Source organism: Carassius auratus, chromosome 29 (assembly GCF_003368295.1).
Source record: "Carassius auratus strain Wakin chromosome 29, ASM336829v1, whole genome shotgun sequence".
NCBI classification, from domain to species: domain Eukaryota; kingdom Metazoa; phylum Chordata; class Actinopteri; order Cypriniformes; family Cyprinidae; genus Carassius; species Carassius auratus.
The window spans coordinates 12270071-12288672 of NC_039271.1; the positions used below are offsets into that span (position 1 = coordinate 12270071).

The window sequence follows — 18602 nt, forward strand, 5'->3', positions numbered from 1 at the left end:
AAAACTTAATCTAAGCCTGAGAGGGTTAAAACATATTTAGACTAAACAATTATATTCAAGAATAATATAATATAACTATGATAAAACAAACGCATGTATGCGTTGTTATTTCAAGAAATGGCATTAGGATTCGGTTTTATGTTTTTGATTTTTGAAATCAGATCATTGTCTTTGTCTTAAGAAAGAGTTAAACAGCCCATCTGCTCACTGAATATTCAGGCCGTGACTGGTATTTAGGGTGACCAAGGCTGTTAGGCAAGGCAAGGCTATCTTGTTTGTTGAGCACATTTCATACAAAATGGTAATTTGCTTTACATAAATGGAATTAGAATAATCATAAAAAAATTATAATCACAACAGTAAACAAGGAATAAAAAATAAATAAATAAATACTTCTTAAATGATTTAAAATTAAAACAGTTAAGAATAGAAAATGGTTATTGATAAGATACTGTACGACTGATTCGAACATAGCACAGTGCTTAATTCATTCAGTAAATGCACAGTTAAACAGAAAAAAAATTACTGCATAGTAATTCCCATAGTCACATGACTCCATAGTCACATCAAGATTCTTGAATTGTTTTTAGTTGTTTGCCCATAGAGTCAAGGTATGCATACGGCTTGAGAAATAAATCTTTGTTTCCAAATGCAACAACTTCAGTTTTCTCATTGTTAAACTGAAGAAAGTTTTGGCTCATCCAATTGCTAATTTCATCAGTACATTGGCAGAGGCAGTCAGTGGGGCCGTAGTCATTAGGTGACAAGTCTAGGTAAACCCTGGTAACATCTGCAAATCTGTGATAGGCAATTTGGTTATTTCTCATTATTTGCCCTATAGTTGGAGCATATACAGTATAATCAAGAGCGGGGCAAGAACTGAGCCTTGTGGGACTCCGTGTGTCATGGACATCCAGTTAGTCTTATGCTCTCCTATACCCACCTGATGACCTGAACCAATTGATTACCATCCCAGAAAGCCCGACCCCATTTCCAGTCTCTCTAGTGATATGTTTTGATCGACAGTGTCAAACGCAGCACTCAACTAGTCAACTAGTAATACCAGCACACATATTTTTGCCAGAATCAGAATATAAGCTAATATGATTTCACGAGTTCAGATTTAAAATATTATTAGCTGAGATATAGTATGCGTATTTGGCGTGCTGTTTGGGGAAGGGCTCAGAGCTCGGGAATGGCCTGAACCGAGAGTACCCCCCCCCCTCTTCCCCATCTATTTATAAAGTGAACTCAAAGTGAGGAGATGGGGTGGAGGAGGGATGCTGATAAACCGTCAATGGACAGAGGTAAGTCAGCGATATTTACACTGTGGTATGGATTACTTGATTGTGGTCCACCTGTGTTGATTTAAGCTAAGTATCGGATGCACTTCTCCCGAATCTTGTTAATAGAACATCATTTACTATCTTAATGAGCACTGTCTCTGTGCTGTGATGTGGTAGGAAACCAGATTGAAAAATGTCCCAGGAATCCATTTGAATTTAAGTAGCTGTTTGGCTGATTAAAAACTACTTTAAAAACTGCTTTGGGGAACACCTCGTCATGACCCGTGTCTGAAGCATACATTGAAAAAACACCAACTTGTTGGCCGGTGACAGCCTCCGACGTCACTACCGGTGTGACTATAAATAAGCATCGGGAGAGCACGTCATTATGGTCTTCATCTTCACTGACTGTTTTGTTTGAAGCGTGCATCTGAAAGAACCGTTGAGGGTGATCTTTCTCTGTTTATCATGGCGACAACTAGCAAACGTTTAGACGATGTGTGCATCCGTGTCTGCGTTATTTGACACCCGATGACACACGCGATGTTTGCGTTATTTCTTTGGGTGAAGAGCACACACGCGATGTCTTTGAGGAGGCAATCTGCGGGCATTGTGAGCGTTTTTTCAATGGAAAAAGCTCCACTCTCATTCGTCTCTCTTCTGAGAGAAAAGGGGAAAAAAAGGCAGTCATCTGCTTCCCGTGGTTCAGGACCTGTCCGCGTTGAGGCGTGGAACAGAATAACACTACAGTATGTGTTTTTCCCCAACAAACTGGTTGTTCAACAACAACAAAAAGAAGTCATAAGAAAGTTTGTTGTGTTTTGAAGAGAAAGTCAGATAATGTATATAAATTAAGTTTTATATATATATGTATTTATTAATACGATAGAATCATGATGAATTTATGAGTTTATGATGTATTTATACTGTTTCATGTATACTCGCTGCTAGTCGTGGATATATATTCAAGAGAAATGTACAGTATGAACTTGATTGTTTTAATCAATCTAAAGCTTTTAGTCTGTAATTACAAATATCTTAGTGACTTAGAAAAATGAAAATAGATTGTCTGAAATATTTTTCTCTAAGGATTTGAATGTGGACATTAATTTGGTGGACACTAAAGCTAAAAAGATTACATTTTAAACAATTTTAACAGTGATATTGAACTTTTGTGTCAGTAAGATATTTATATCATCAAAAGCCATCAGATAAATCAGGCGAGGGGTGATAAGTTTGACTTATTATCTGATTACTGCTTAGCAATTATTTGATCAAAGCTTAATAATATAATACTATATAGACCCTCTTGTTTTTATTTTAATAAAATAAAACATCATAGTGTGAACATAAATACGGTGCATTTAAACATCACGGTTAATGATACAATTTTAGTGAGAAAGAACATGTAATCTGTTGTAAAGATTCTGTGAGACATTTGTAGAACCTTTATAAAAGATATTTTGTTGCATAAAAACTTATGACCACTGATTTACAGTCTAGGTCTAATGCATAAAGAAAACTCTCTGTGAGCACCTTGCATTCATCTGATGCTCATTTGACCAGCCTACTTCTAACCCCTGCATTAGAGCATCATGAGATTAGTTTGGAAAAATCTACTAAATTTTAATTTATTTGTTAAAACAAAAGTTATATTGTTGTTTGCGTGCTTATTCTTATTTTTAATATACTGCTCTTCATCATCTTGTAGAGATACAAGGTGTGATGGTAAATATTTTTATTTGTAAAAGGTTTGTATGAGACCCAGTAAACTTTTCAGTGTGATTACTTCCACATGGGTAAACATAGCACTCTGTTTACAAAAAGAGCCTGAAGTCTGTCAAAATGACCAGGACTGTGTCTTTTACAACCATGTCGTCACGGTTAAAACCGAAACAGGCTCTAAGCTACCTTGATGTTATTCAAATGAGCTTCTTAAAACAAAGTGTAAGATAACGGCGGTGAAGATAGCCTCATGAGACCTGTCTGTAAACATTCCAACAATGTACTCCGGATCACTTTTTCTGAAAATTAGATGTAGCCTACTGTATAGGACGTGTCGTGTCTGCACCGCAGCTAAAAACACTGTGAAATAAACAGACCCAACGCCAAATGACGAGACTAAAAGCTGATTCATATTTAAAATAGATGTAATTTTAGCTAAACAACTAAAAACCATTTGAACCACATTTGAGATGGAGTTAGATACAATGGTCAAAACTATGACTGCGTAGACTGCTTATCCAATCTAGATCATGTAAAAAATGCCAAATCATGATTAAAATAAGACACTTAGTTAAAACAAGAACCACCGGACAACAGATGTAATGGGAGTCTGTTTATTTAAACATCAAAGTTATGTCGCTCAGTCGTGAGAGATGTAGTGCATTTAAAACGTTTTCTCAGCATATCCGCTTCATCTTTCGCAGCGGACCGAAATGACAGGAGCATGCGCTCACACATGCGGAGAGAGAGAGAGAGAGAGAGAGAGAAATAGAGGGCTCGCGATACTGATTTAGTTTAAACACAACAAAATATGGGAACAAGCCATATAATCTTCAAACAAATTCTTCAAGGAGCTCATTCATCAATTGGTCGCTGAACAAACAACACCATCTCCCGAAGCCCAAAGGATGACGGATCAATTTCATGCATGCCGGAGGTTCAGATCTGGACATAATACATAGGTCAAAGTGCACATCTGGACATAATTTATAGGTCAAAGGTCACATCAATCATAAAAGTTGAAGGGTGCAGGCGCATATTAACTACTATTGGGTATAAAAAGAGCCTATCAGAGTGGCAGTGTCTCTCAGAAGTAAAGAGGGCCGAGAGAATCACCAATTTCCCCAATGCTGCAACGATAAATATTGGAGCAATATCAGAAAGGAGTTTCTCAGAGAAAAATTCCAAAGAGTTTGAAGTTATCATCGTCTAAAGTGCATAATATCATCCAAAGATTCAGAGAATCTGGAACAATCTCTGTGCGTAAGGGTCAAGGCTGGAAAACCATATTGGATGCCCGTGATCTTCGGGCCCTTGACAGCAGTGCATCACATGGAAATCACAACATGGGCTCAGGAATACTACCAGAAAACATTGTCTGTTAACACAATCCACCATGCCATTCGCCGTTGCCAGCTAAAACTCTGCAGGTCAAAAAAGAAGCCATATCTAAACATGATCAAGAAGCACAGGTGTTTTCTATGGGCCAAGGCTCATTTAAAATGGACTGTGGCAAAATAGAAAAATCTTCTGTGGTTCAGAATTTTTTTACAATTTGAAGTTCTTTTTGGAAAACTGGGATGCCATGTCATCCGGACTAAAGAGGACAAGGACAACCCAATTTGTTATCAGCACTCAGTTCAGAAGCCTGCATCTCTGTTGGTATGGGCAGCTTACACATGTGGAAAGGCACCATCAATGCTGAAAGGTAAAACCACTTCTAAACATACATATGCTCCCATCCAGATGTTGTCTCTTTCAGGGAAGACATTGCATTTTCCAACATGACAATGCCAGACCACATACTGCATCAATTACAACATTATAGCTGCATAAAAGAAGGATGTGTGCATTATCCACCAGGGAACACCACTGCCATGAATGGGTGTACCTTGTAAACAATTATGTTGGTGTCGTGTATCAAATTTACATCCACATGAATAACAGGAGCCAAGGTTTCCCAGCAGAACACTGGACAGGGTATCACACTCGCTCCACCAGTTTGTCATTGTCCTTCAGTCTATAATGGTGCCATTACTTCCCTGGGAAACGCACATACACAGCTGATCACATGATGTAGAAGAAAATGGGACTCATCTGACCAGCCAACCTTCCTCCACTGCTACATCTTCCAGTTCTGATGCTCATGTGCCCATTGTAGGTGCTCTCAAGGGTAGACAAGGCATCATAGGCACTCTGGTTAGTGGAGTTGTGACAAATTTTACCAAACAACACAAGTGAAATTAAGCAAATAAGCTGAAGGTGGTGCTGTTGTCTAAGGCATGCAGCAGTCAGTAAGAGCTCTCTGCCCTGTAACCAGCAATATGCTAATATTGTTTATAAATAATCCCTAATGAAACACTACAAGAGAAGTATAAACAATCAAGAAATTAAGCAATTTTTTATAATCATATTTGAAAAACTGACAATCTATACAGATGGTTGGACGGTAAAAAAAAAAAAAAAAAAATTGAGATGGTCCAAACTGTAGAACACAAGATCCAGGGGGCGTGGCTGGATTTAGATCCAACTCCTCCCACCTTACACAGACCTAAACCTACCCATCTCCCAGATCTCCACCCCTAAATCTACCCATCTTCACCCCCTGATTCCTAAACCTACCCATCTCACAGAGCTCCACCCCTAAACCTGCCCATCTCCACCCCCTGATTCCTAAACCTACCCATCTCCCAGAGTTCCACCCCTAAACCTGCCCATCTCCACCCCCTTATTACTAAACCTACCGATCTCCCAGAGCTCCACCCAAGTTTGGTGGGTTTACCATGGTAATACCTTGATACAGAATGAGTGCTACATTCTTGTTATGACATTCCAAGCCACTTTGAAGAATATTACAGTTGTCTTAATGTCCAGAAATGCTCCTGCTGAGACAGAAAGCTGAGAAGACTCTTGTCAACAGCTCTTCCTCTGATTCCTTCAACTGAACTAAAATGCGTATGTGGACACAGTATCACACAGTGACACAATGTCTAAATGTCAATCTGCAAACAAAACCTTTCTCAGAACTAACTTCCCTCTCTGAGCTTTATTTGTTATGGCAACTGCTATCAGTGTGGTTTTAGTAGCTGTGAAAAGACTGTTCTTATCAAGTTCACACGAATAAAAGAGAGAAACTACAGCAACGATTATCACATTAGTGTTTAACTGCCACAAAAAGTCGAAGTGCTTTTTTGAATTTGTCTATTATTATTTAAACCCTAACATTAAAAAAAAAAAAAAAAAAAAAAAGGTTTGTTCTGATATATTTTAAACAAATGTCACTTTTTGTTGTTCTCATATTTTCTGTTGTTGTTTTATTTTATTCTAAACAACAACAACAAAAAATAATTAAAATAAAATGTTACTTACAATTGTCTGTCTTCATCGACACGATTAAAAATAATTGCAAAATGAAACTAATGTGAACTATGACTGCAGCTTCTGAATTTTAAGAAGTCAGTCACCATCATCCTCAGCATTAAAAATAAATGTGGCAGCACTATCAGTTTCCTGCTCAGCATTCACACTTTAAGAAGTGCTTTTTAGATCCACTCTAATTAAGGAAGATTTTTTCTCCAGACCAAAAGCATCTAATACAGTCTAATAAGATATTAGTGCAAAAGAAACAAGTGGCATATAAACCATTTCAGAAGAAGCTTGTCAAGAATAATAATAAAAAAGATAATTGAAAGGTGTTTACGGCTTACATTTTATCAGCTATACCAGCAATTATAAGCAAACCATTAGGCTACTGAATAAACAATAATGTATTCTGAATTACATGTACTGTAACTGCTCAGAATTCACACATTAAAAAAAGCTTTTCAAATCTTCTCCAGACCAAATTTCTGATACAGTCTTTTTGCAGAACAGAACAGAAAACAGAGGCCTAAAAAGCTAATCTGCAACACAAGCAGATAATTGCATAAGCAATTGATTAAAAGTTTTTTTTTTCTTTTCTTTTTTTGGGGTTTAAAGAAAGAGAGAGAATAGATAGTTAAATAGTTAGTTGAGATTTTTAAGCCATGTCAATTAAGCTGAGGCTAATTTGACGGTACCATTCACCACGAGTCTGGAATCTTCATCTTAATGTGCAACGCATATCCACTTAAAATTTTTAATTATTAGTTTGTTTGTTTTTATGCATTGTAATGCCATGAAAAACTTAACACAACATGCTACACACACATTTGTTTGTTTATTTTTAAAGTGTCAAAAGATTAACTTTACAAATCTTGTATTAAATACATTTTCTCAACTATCTCCCTTTTTTATTTTTAAGCCCGATTCACACTGCACAGACACCGACAATCACCAATTGAGCATGTTCAGATAGCGGAGAGGTACTTTGGTCAACAGAAAATGCAATCGTATGACTATATACATGACCCAGAAGTTATATGGTGGCTTTTTTTTTTTTGACGCTTGAAAGCTGCAGCTAACATTCATTGTAATTACATGACAACACTGCCATTCTAGCTCAGATGGTGATATTTTGATATATTGTGTCTTCTGATGGCTTGTTTAACACTTCTTCCATTTTTGACTCCTGCTCTAGTATGGTTGGATTTTTCTCAGAATTCATTACAGCTGAGATGCCGTTGTTTGGCTGACCACCTTCTGTTGAGCTCTCTGCCCCTGATACTCTGCCAGGATAACGTTGGACCACAGCGTACTCAGCTGTTAGCGAGGAGACGCCCCTGATCTCTTCTGACTCTGGTTGGATGTTTGTGAAGTTAATGGGGGCATAATTGAGTTCTTCATGATTCTGGGTGGCAGCTCCAGTAGGAGACAACATGCCATTATTGGCACAAACTGGTCCACTCTCATCCTTCTGTTGAACAGATGTACAAATTGACAGTAAGAGCTGTGGTGTATTCTGCTTGTAAAACAATTGTTTAACAGAAGTTGCAGTATTTTAAAATGAACAGTGTACTTTGAGGGAACTCACCCTGTCAGTCAGAATGAGTCCAGTGTCACCGTCTCCTCTTGGGTTGCTTTCTCTCCTGAAAAAAATATATTTCCATATGTCCATGATCAAAAAATATTGGCAAATTAACATCAGCCATGTATGGATTTGAATTTTTAGAGAATTTGGGCAATGTGAACATACCTTGCACAGATAAGTAAAATGCCACAAACGATCATCATCACAGAAGCCCCACCAGCAACTCCAACCAAAAAAGAGAAACGTTGGAAACCTGATAATGATAATAATAATAATAATAATAATAAATTACATGATTTTGGAGACCCGTTAATATAATTGATCAGTTATATGAAATAAAAAGCATCTAATTCTAATAAAGCTAGTGATTCCATTCCCTCATCCTCTCTAGAAGAATGAGCTGAGCAGGAAGTTTGAATTGTGGTTAGTATCAAAACTAGTTTGTATTGTAAGCAAAAGCATGTCTTTAAGGAAAAAGAATGTTCTTCTACAGCTTTTCCTATAGACATTTACATAGAAGTTTGTGATGTGTGAGGTAATAAAGAATTAAGCATTTATCCTTTGCCCTTTTTTTAATGTAACAACTAGAAATGAACAACACAAACAGAACTGTTCAAATGTATAAATGATGGTATTTAAGATTATACATCTCTAAATACTTTAAACCTTAAAAATCAATGTCTAAAATGTACCTGACTCCTGAGGAGAGACATGAAGCAAATTAAACTGATGACTTGCAATGCCATGAGTGTTGTTGCTGACACACTGCAGAGTGAATGTGTTTGTGAGAAACTGATGAAGAGAGATGGAGCTCCTCAAGCCTGTGCTGCTCAATCTCTCTTCACTGATGAACGTGTTTGAAGAGTTAGTGACAGGACGTCCAGACAGATGCCACTCCAGTTCAGGAGAGGGATTCCCATCAGCCTCACAGAAACACACAGTTACAGTCCTGGTACAGCTGGAGGATGGAGAGATTTTAGGGGCATCTGAAAGTATTCAAATACAAGAAACAGAATAACTACAATGATTCTGCTCATGTCAGTGATAAATGCAGCAGTTCAGCACTGCTGGATTTGCATCACTGCTGCAGAATACAAAATTTGTTGAATAAGTTGTTTCGAAAAATATTTAATTAGTTCATACAATGAAAGCCAAATGGGTTCAATGCTGCTTTGGACCCCACTGACAATATAGTGCTGATGTATAGTCTATTAGAATCCAGACTGGTTTGAATCTCTGAAGCTACAATTTATACTGAAAAATCAATGTCTCAGCATTTAAATGTATGTGGTAAATTTAGCTGGACAAATGATAGGCCTTTCAATTATATTATCTGGCCTTAAACTTAATAAAGAAAAAAAATGTAATTAAAAATGCTATTACTGCATCATAACACAATAACAGTGTCATAACTGTTCATTTTATGATTGACATTAAGGTGCTAATAAATGTGACAAGGTAAAATTGACTGTTATGTATTACTCACACTGAATGTCCAGCATCACTGATGAGTTTTGGGTGCCATGTTGGTTGTGAGCTGTACAGTAGTACAAGCCTCTGTGTACCAGGTCGATCTTATCGAAGGTAAGAGTGTCTCCAGTCTTCAGCTGCTCCATCTGTCCTTCACTCTCTCTGGACCAGGTGTAGTTCACTGCTGGGTTTGCTTCACTGCTGCAGGTCAGAGTCACTGAACTGCCCTCCAACACGGAGCTGGAGGGAAGCACAGACACTGATGTGTTTTTAGGAGCATCTAAGAAGCAAAAAAAAAAAAATTGAAATTGAAAAGATAAAAGATTAATAGAGGAAGGAATAACTGTATGAATGAGGTAATGTATGAAATTTATGAAAAAAAAAGTATTTGGATGCAAGCTCGATGCATTTGCATTAAGTTAACAAAATCCAGCTGAAATCAAAGTAGATGCCATTTTGCTTGGTGTTTTATCGAACATATATATATTCTTATGATCTCTGTTTTAGTATTGGCTCTGTCTTCCTCACACTGGTCAGAAAAGTGTAATGGAAACTGAAAAAAATGTGTCTATTCATGTTTCTATGTGTATCATATATATTTGTGTATCACACAAATATATATGTTGAACGAGTAATTGTGCTGATGCATCAGGAGTCATTTCAGTCATGTGTTTTGCAGATGCACACAGAGACTGCTTTCCAGTCTAGAGTTCAAATGTACTTGTCTGAAGGTCTGATGCTACAAAATCATGCACTCAACAGCAACTCAAATGAATTATGAGATAGTGAACTTAAAGCTCTGAATGTGTGCCAACATTTAAATGAAACTGAATTAAACAGTAATGTGGTAAGGTTAACAGAAAAATTTAGAGGCTTTTTAATTATTTTTTGGGCTCAAATTTAATCAAGATGCAGAAAACCCTGGGAGCGAATAGCCTTATGGATAGAGAATTACACAGATAGAGTATAAAATTGTTAAGTTTAAAAAGATTGCAAATTATATTGATTAGAGTTCATTTTAAAAATGTTCTCTGCATATTACAAGAGCTTGTCACTCAGCGATAAGCACTGTTATTCAATGAAATTGACGTTAGATAGTGGGATAGCTTCACAGATTATTGTTTTTTATCAAGTGGCAGAAAATTATGGTTTTCAACTGGAATAAAATAATAATAAAATTTATTGATTTTATATTTCAAAATTCTGACTTTATTCTCGCAGTTCCTAGATTATATCTAACAATTTTAATAAGGAAAAACAACTCGTAATTCTCTCTTTTCCCCTCAGCTCTTCAGTTTTGTTTTGTTTTTTTGTTTTTTTCTCAGAGTTATCTAAGTCGAGTTATACAGTGGATATATAAACTTGCATTTGTGAGGAAAAAAAAGTCAGAATTGTGAGATAAAATAATTAAATGTTATGTACAAATGTTAATAGTAAGGTTTGTAGGGCTAATACAATACATCATTGAACAGCAAATGTGAATATTATGTAGACCTATTGTTTAAATCAAATGAACACTGTAAATGATTTCTGTTGTTTACACAATATTATACTGTTGATTACTACATAAAAAAAAATCAGGACTCAAAATCAGGTGCTATGCATTAACACTCGTAATTTCTGTCAGTTGGGGTTGCAAGAGAACGCATTGGAAAGAGTTTTGTCCTGTAATGTCGGAAACATTGTGTCTTCTCTGCAACCTGGAAACGTGCTTCATCTGGTAAGTAATAAATATTAATATTTTCATACATACAGACATTATAGCTAATTCTAGCTAATAGATTTAATGTTAGTTTAGAATAGCTGACTGCGATTTCGACATTCAAAGTTTATACTCAAAACTTTACTAGTGTATAAACTGTGTACAGTATTCTTTCAATGTAGTCTGCGGCATGTTCCTGTACATTTAAACACAGTAATGCGAAATGCCCACGAAAAAAACAACCTCAAACTGCCATTTTGTGAAGAACTCTTTCAGTTCTCTGATCAACGGGTGCCTTCGCCTAGCAACACTGTCAGTAAAGTTCGCCATAAATATCTTTTACATAAAAAAAAATAAATAAATAAATAAATATTATGCAAACCAAAATGTCAGTAATAGTGTAAATGTTAGTTTAGAAGACCTGCCCGCAGCGTTGATGTTCAATAGCAGGGGTAACGTTAGTGAACGTCGGTCCTGGAGAGCCGCAGCCCTGCAGAGTTTTGCTTCGACCCTAATCAAACACACCTGAACAAGCTCATCAAGGTCTCTGAAGGGTTACTAGAAAGCTACAGACAGACGGGTTTTAATTAGAGTTGGAGCTGAACTCTGCAGGGCTGCGGTGCTCCAGGACCAGCACTCACAGTCCTGTTCTACAGTATAATGTCATCTTCGGAACACATAAGTTATTTTTGATTAGATCCGATTGCTCAGTGAGGGCTCTATAGACAGCACTGAACTTCTCAAGATCCATAAACTAAAGGTATTAAAAACATATTTAAAACAGTTCATGTGAGTTCAGTGGTTCAGTCTTAATATTATAGAGCGACGAGAAAACTTTTTGCAAAAAACAAAATAATCACTGTGTTCATCAGAAAGATGAAAGTCATATCCCCCTAGGATGGCTTGAGGGTGAGTAAAGCTTGGGGTAATTTTCATGTGAAAGTGAACTTACCCTTTAAGGACCACACTTACAATAAACATTATTCAGTAGCACTATAGAAAATAAAATAACATTTCATAACTGTATACAGTATTATTGAAAATCAACAGTTTAATATTGTACTTTGACATGGTAAAAAAAATACAGTACAATTATGTATTCAGTATTAAAGGTAAATACTACAGTTGTTAGTGTTACAGTAATTTTACTGTTGAATGAAACACACCAACTATTCGATAATTGTTGCCAGTAAGTTACTGTTAATTTGACAATAAATGTTTTACAGTGTATGCTTTAAAAGTAGAGTAATCATAGCAGTTTTCATCCAAAATATGTCCATTTAAACATCAGCGTTTAGCTTCAAATTACGTCTTTGACGACAGTATTCTATAAAAATTATTTGCATTCCGATCTTGATATCAAAAGGCACAAATATATATATATATATATATATATATATATATATATATATATATATATATATATATATATGTATTCTCTTATTCCATGGATTTTACCTATTTATCTTCACTTGTTCTCAGTGTTTTTTTATTGCAACCACTATGCGCACGCAGCTGCAAATGAAGTTTGACGTCTACTCTGAATTGGTCTATTATTGCATCATAACACAAAATTACAGTGTCATAACTGTTAATTTTATAATTTACTTTAAGGTGCTAATAAATGTGACAAGGTAAAATTGTCTGTTATGTAATACTCACACTGAATGTCCAGCATCACTGATGAGTTTTGGGTGCCATGTTGGTTCTGAGCTGTACAGTAGTACCAGCCTCTGTGTACCAGGTCGATCTTATCGAAGGTGAGAGTGTCTCCAGTCTGCAGCTGCTTCATCTGTCCTTCACTCTCTCTGGACCAGGTGTAGTTCACTGCTGGGTTTGCTTCACTGCTGCAGATCAAAGTCACTGAACTGCCCTCCAACACAGAGCTGGAGGGAAGCACAGACACTGATGTGTTTTTAGGCGAATCTGAAGGAAAATAATCACAATAAAAACCACAATAATATGATTAAAAACTAAAAAGCATCTCAAAGCCTCACTTACACTGAACATGTACTGTGATGTTGTTCTGTGCTGTTTTGTTCTGGTGCTGTAGCTGGTAGGTTATAGTGCAGGTGAAAGTGACTCTGTGCTGACGGTGAGTAGCAGTGAAGTTCAGATCAGAGATGAGCTCCTCTCGTCTGCTGCTCTCACTGAGGGGGATTCTGGGAGTGGAGCTCCATGTGAGAGTTGGTGGAGGAGAGGAGCAGAGAGTCTCAGCAGAGCAGCGCAGACTCACAGAGCTCCCCTCCAACACCTCCAACACCTCCTCCTGATCCTGTACCTCCTCCTGATCCACATACAGCTGCACTGTGGGTTTGGGGGGAGAGTCTGAAAAAGTAAAACGAGAATGGCGTCAACTTTTAAAACACTCATTTTACACCTTTGTTTATAAATTAAAACCTTAAATCACTCACCTAACGCATGTATAGTGGAGGAATTTACAGAGTAGACATATTTCAAACCACCACTTTCAATCCTGAAGTAATATTTACCAGTATGCTTAGAACTAACATTATAGAAGATAGTGGTGCAGTTCCCCTCATGTAGCTTTCCAGTTATTTTCCCATTAAAGTGATTAGGATTGGGATCTGTGGAGTTAAACACTAGATGCTTATCCGTATTATCTCCATCTTTGAGCCACAGTCCTGTAGCAGCTTTCTCAGTGAGGTCTTTGTCATATTGTTTCTGAATCTCAAATCTGCACTTTATGACCAAACAGGATCCACTGAGGGCTTGAATGTTCTGTGGCAGACTGATGTTGAAATTTCTACAGCAAACACCTACAACACACATAATGCAAACATGTAAGAAATAATAAAAAAATATATTAATATCAAGAAAAGGACTGGAAATGTTGTTATTAAATTTAATTCATGAACAGAAATATACTACCTTTCAACAGAAACCCAAGAAGAATTATTTTCTCTGCTGTCCAGATGTCCATCCCTTCATTCAATGAGGAACATCAACCTATAGGTCAAAAGAAAATTGAACCTAAAAAAAAAAAGAGGAAGAAACCTGTAACACTGATAAACTCAGCCACCCTCATTCCTCTCTCACTTTTTCTGATTAACCCATTTAAGCCCACCGGCAACTATTGCCACAGTTTAAAGTTTTCATTTTCCTTTTGTAAGTATTTTTCTAGATGTTATCCATTTTATATTTCTCAATGGCATGCAAGTAAACAACTAAATAAAGGATTTCAAGAAAACAAAATAAGGTATCCACTTCCCCCTTGTCACATGAGGCTGTCAACTTCCTACCTCTACTTCCAGGAACCATGGCGAAGGCAAACCCTCCCAAAGAAATGTAATTTTCATAATACTAATAAGTTTTTATTGTTGACATATACATATCAATATAATCATGAAGGTCTCTAGAATCATCCAAACAAAACAAATCTTCCAGGAGATCTATAGTTTTTTGTAAACATAGTCAAATGTCCAAGCGGCAACTATAATTGCCGGTGGGCAAATAACTTGTAAGTACATATCATGGGGAAATGGGGTGTACTGTGTTAACAGGTTAATAAATCAAGGTTATTGGTCTTGTTTAGTGCTTTTTCCTTTCATAATATCCCACCTAAAACATAACTTAACCCGTTAACTAACATCTCTAGTGTACAGTAGACCTTAATTTAATCTGGAATAAATCTGTCAAAAGGAGGAGATGAGAGAGCAATCTTTCCACAGCTGTACTGCCGCACTTCTTCTGCTTTTTTGCCACGGGTGGTGACAGCAGCAGTTTACTAACTTCAGTCAGTCACACAAAAGGAAGAATGGAAAGATAAAGAGATAACACGTGGGATGAACTGATGTACATCATGTTTTTCGCACTTTTCTAAAATTATGTCTCGTAAAGGGCAAAAAATTGAGGCCCCTTTATCCAGTTTGGATGTGTTTCATTTAAATCTTTCAAGGACCCTAATTAATTTTATGACTAGTAGCTTATGATTCCATTGTAATGCTGAAATTCAAACAAGTAATGAATTTACATTATTATATGAAATCACCTATTACAGTAAGCCACTGAATACTATGGGCTTAAAATTGTGTATATATAATACTTTCTATATAAAACATTTTCTTTAAGGTTTACCTTTTTATTATATAGATGTAATATTTTCTTCATTCTATTTATTTTTATTTATTTATTTTTATTTAACACACTTCTAAGAATGAAAATACCTGCATGTTCAACAATAAGTAAAAAAAAATAAACAAACAATCATGTGTGTAGCCTACAAATTATACTTATTTAAATAATCATATATTTAAAAAGAATATCATTAATTTCATGAATATTAAAGATTTTGTTCGAGGTTCATTCATTTGACCTAAACAATATGTTCCTATTCATAGTTTTCATTGTTTCATAGAGTTTCTTTCTTCTGTTGAGCACAAAAGAAGACCTTTTGCAGAATGTTGGTAACCAAACAGTTAAATTTGAAATTTTCTTTCAGGTATACCCTTTTTATTATATAGTTGTAATATTTCCTTCATTCTAATTATTTGTATTTATTTATTTTTAATTAACTTATTGATACCCAGTACCCTGTTGGGTCACCTTAATGGCTGCACTTTGTTCTGCACTATGTCCCACCATTTTAAGACAAATGGATTTACTGTGTTTTCATATTCTAGAGATTATAAACTAGAAGCAACTTTGGGGGGGGGGGGGGGGGGTGCATTAAATGTTCTTCGACTTTTATGCTTAATTAATTTATTTATTCATAAAGATTGATCTTTTGAAAGCAGTTATTTTGAGTTAGATGCCAACTGCTCTCCTATTCAAATTTGACATTGAAGGAGTGAATACAGCATACTGTGGAAAAGTAATGCAGAACATGTTCACATAGGACACTATTAACATGACTATATGTATGAAACCATTCAGAAAAAATTGGGCACAGATGGTTTAAGAGACTTTTCTTTGAGTTTGAGAGCAGTGACAACATAAAACTCAACTTTGGTTTCAAAGAAAAAAAAAAGTTGCAAAAGTTTTTCACAAATATGTGCCAAAGATGATACCTCAGGAAGAAGAAAGTAACATTTTATATTTTACATCAACATTAATTTTTGATTGAAAACATTGCATTACTTTTGGTTTATTCATATGTTTAACCATTTAAATCATCTAACTATTCTCTGCATTACTTTTTTATGTTGCTTCATAAAATTGCTTGTTTCATGCAGTCAAGATTAATAAACAGTGCAATGAATTTGGAATTGAATATTTAAATGATATGTGGAAATTTTGCTTTATCTTTTGAAAATGAAGCATAATTAGAATAACATATATATATATATATATATATATATATATATATATATATATATATATATATATATATATATATATATATATATATATATATATATATATATTTAAATAGTGTATTGGTAAAACTGATTATCATTACTTGGATAAAGCATATTATATCCTGTATTTGTTTTAAAAATATAAGTTAAATATGTTAGATATGAAAGCTTCTATTAATATTCAACAAGTCTATTAATGTTGGTTTAATATGGTGGAAGTAAAACAGCAAAAATAATCTGACCTTCCTGGGGCCAGAAAGTGTAATCTCCTGTTTAGATCCCAAGTTTCCAGCTGTAACACCTGCTGATGATTAGAGACGGACTGAAGCTCTGCTGCAGAAACTGAATCTGACTGCATCAGATCTATTATAACTTCCCTTTTTCATCACATCACACCAGTACTTCCTGGATCAACATTAACATGCCTTCTGTGCACAAAGTCTTTAACTGAATATCTGGAAAGTCTTTTGCTACAAAAACTATAAAACTTACATAATCTTCTACATGCCATATAATTTCAGTCTGTTGCTTACACAAAGCTATAATATGGCTTCAGAAAACTTGAGATGTAGTGATCAGGTTTTATAGATACAGTATTGTTCAAAATAATAGCAGTACAATGTGACTAACCAGAATAATCAAGGTTTTTCGTATATTTTTTTATTGCTACGTGGCAAACAAGTTACCAGTAGGTTCAGTAGATTCTCAGAAAACAAATGAGACCCAGCATTCATGATATGCACGCTCTTAAGGCTGTGCAATTGGGCAATTAGTTGAATTAGTTGAAAGGGGTGTGTTCAAAAAAATAGCAGTCTGGCATTCAATCACTGAGGTCATCAATTTTGTGAAGAAACAGGTGTGAATCAGGTGGCCCCTATTTAAGGATGAAGCCAACACTTGTTGAACATGCATTTGAAAGCTGAGGAAAATGGGTCGTTCAAGACATTGTTCAGAAGAACAGCGTACTTTGATTAAAAAGTTGATTAGAGAGGGGAAAACCTATAAAGAGGTGCAAAAAATGATAGGCTGTTCAGCTAAAATGATCTCCAATGCCTTAAAATGGAGAGCAAAACCAGAGAGACGTGGAAGAAAATGGAAGACAACCATCAAAATGGATAGAAGAATAACCAGAATGGCAAAGGCTCAGCCAATGATCACCTCCAGGATGATCAAAGACAGTCTGGAGTTACCTGTAAGTACTGCGACAGTTAGAAGACGTCTGTGTGAAGCTAACAGTGGTGTCAAAAGTATTGGCATTCATTACTCAAGTAGAAGTATAGATAGGGTTTAAAAAGACTTTTGTAGAAGTTGAAGTATCAACTCAAGCTTTTTACTCAAGTAAAAGTGTAAAAGTACTGGTTTAAAAAACTACTTAAAGTATAAAAGTAAAAGTAATGTAAGAAAAAATGCCATTAAGAACAAAAGCTTGGGCCGTGCCAGAGGGGCCTATTGTGCACTACCCCACCTCTCAAAAAAAAAAAAAAAAAATTTCTAAAGGCCATAATGACTATAATGTTATATTAAAATGTTCACGTTGAAAAATTTGTGATGCACTAGGGCTAGGCTACCTTTTTTCAGCCGCATATATGCCCACTGAAAATGAACGCATTTTAGTACAATGCAAATACATTAAAGAGCTGGAGATATGATGACTAGTTGCCAATAAGTATTGTTATGGTGCAAAAAGTCAAACTTCAGAGGCTTGTCATCAATAAGCTTTAATGGAATGTAAATGTACAACCAAGCTTAGCTGCATGAATCTGCGAGGGCAATGGACAAGAACATTGGTGCAGGCTAAAAACAATTACTCTTGTGTGGTTGACTATTTACAATAAACATTATAGTGCTGTCAAAATGAATGATTAATCCACATTGTTAATCAAAAACTAAAAATAACTCATAATCCTGATACCTTCTTGATCGATAGCTTCCTGTATTCGGAACATATGTCTGCTATGTCCAGTGTTCGGGGTTACAAAGTTGGTAAAGCCTAGTTATCACAAAATTGTCAATCGCGTCGTCATTCGCAAACGATAATTTATTAAAACGTCTCGCTAACGAACTAGCTACAGCTTAATTTGTGGAGGATGAAGAGAAAGCCCCCATTTGGTAAATGAACCAGTGAGAAATAATAACTTTTAAGAAGGGTC

General features: G+C 35.7%; 1 protein-coding gene across 1 annotated transcript; it reads right to left on the reverse strand.

The window, feature by feature from the left end:
• Positions 1-7082: 7082 nt before the first annotated feature.
• Positions 7083-14413, reverse strand: LOC113047738 (sialic acid-binding Ig-like lectin 11). The gene is made up of 8 exons (XM_026209022.1): positions 14395-14413; positions 13133-13459; positions 12794-13057; positions 9446-9709; positions 8652-8945; positions 8125-8212; positions 7963-8017; positions 7083-7845 (listed from the first exon to the last, which is right to left on the reverse strand). The coding sequence occupies exons 1-8, from the start codon at positions 14411-14413 to the stop codon at positions 7492-7494; spliced, it is 1665 nt and encodes a 554-aa protein (XP_026064807.1). The 3' UTR covers positions 7083-7491.
• Between the last annotated feature and the right edge of the window lie 4189 nt (positions 14414-18602).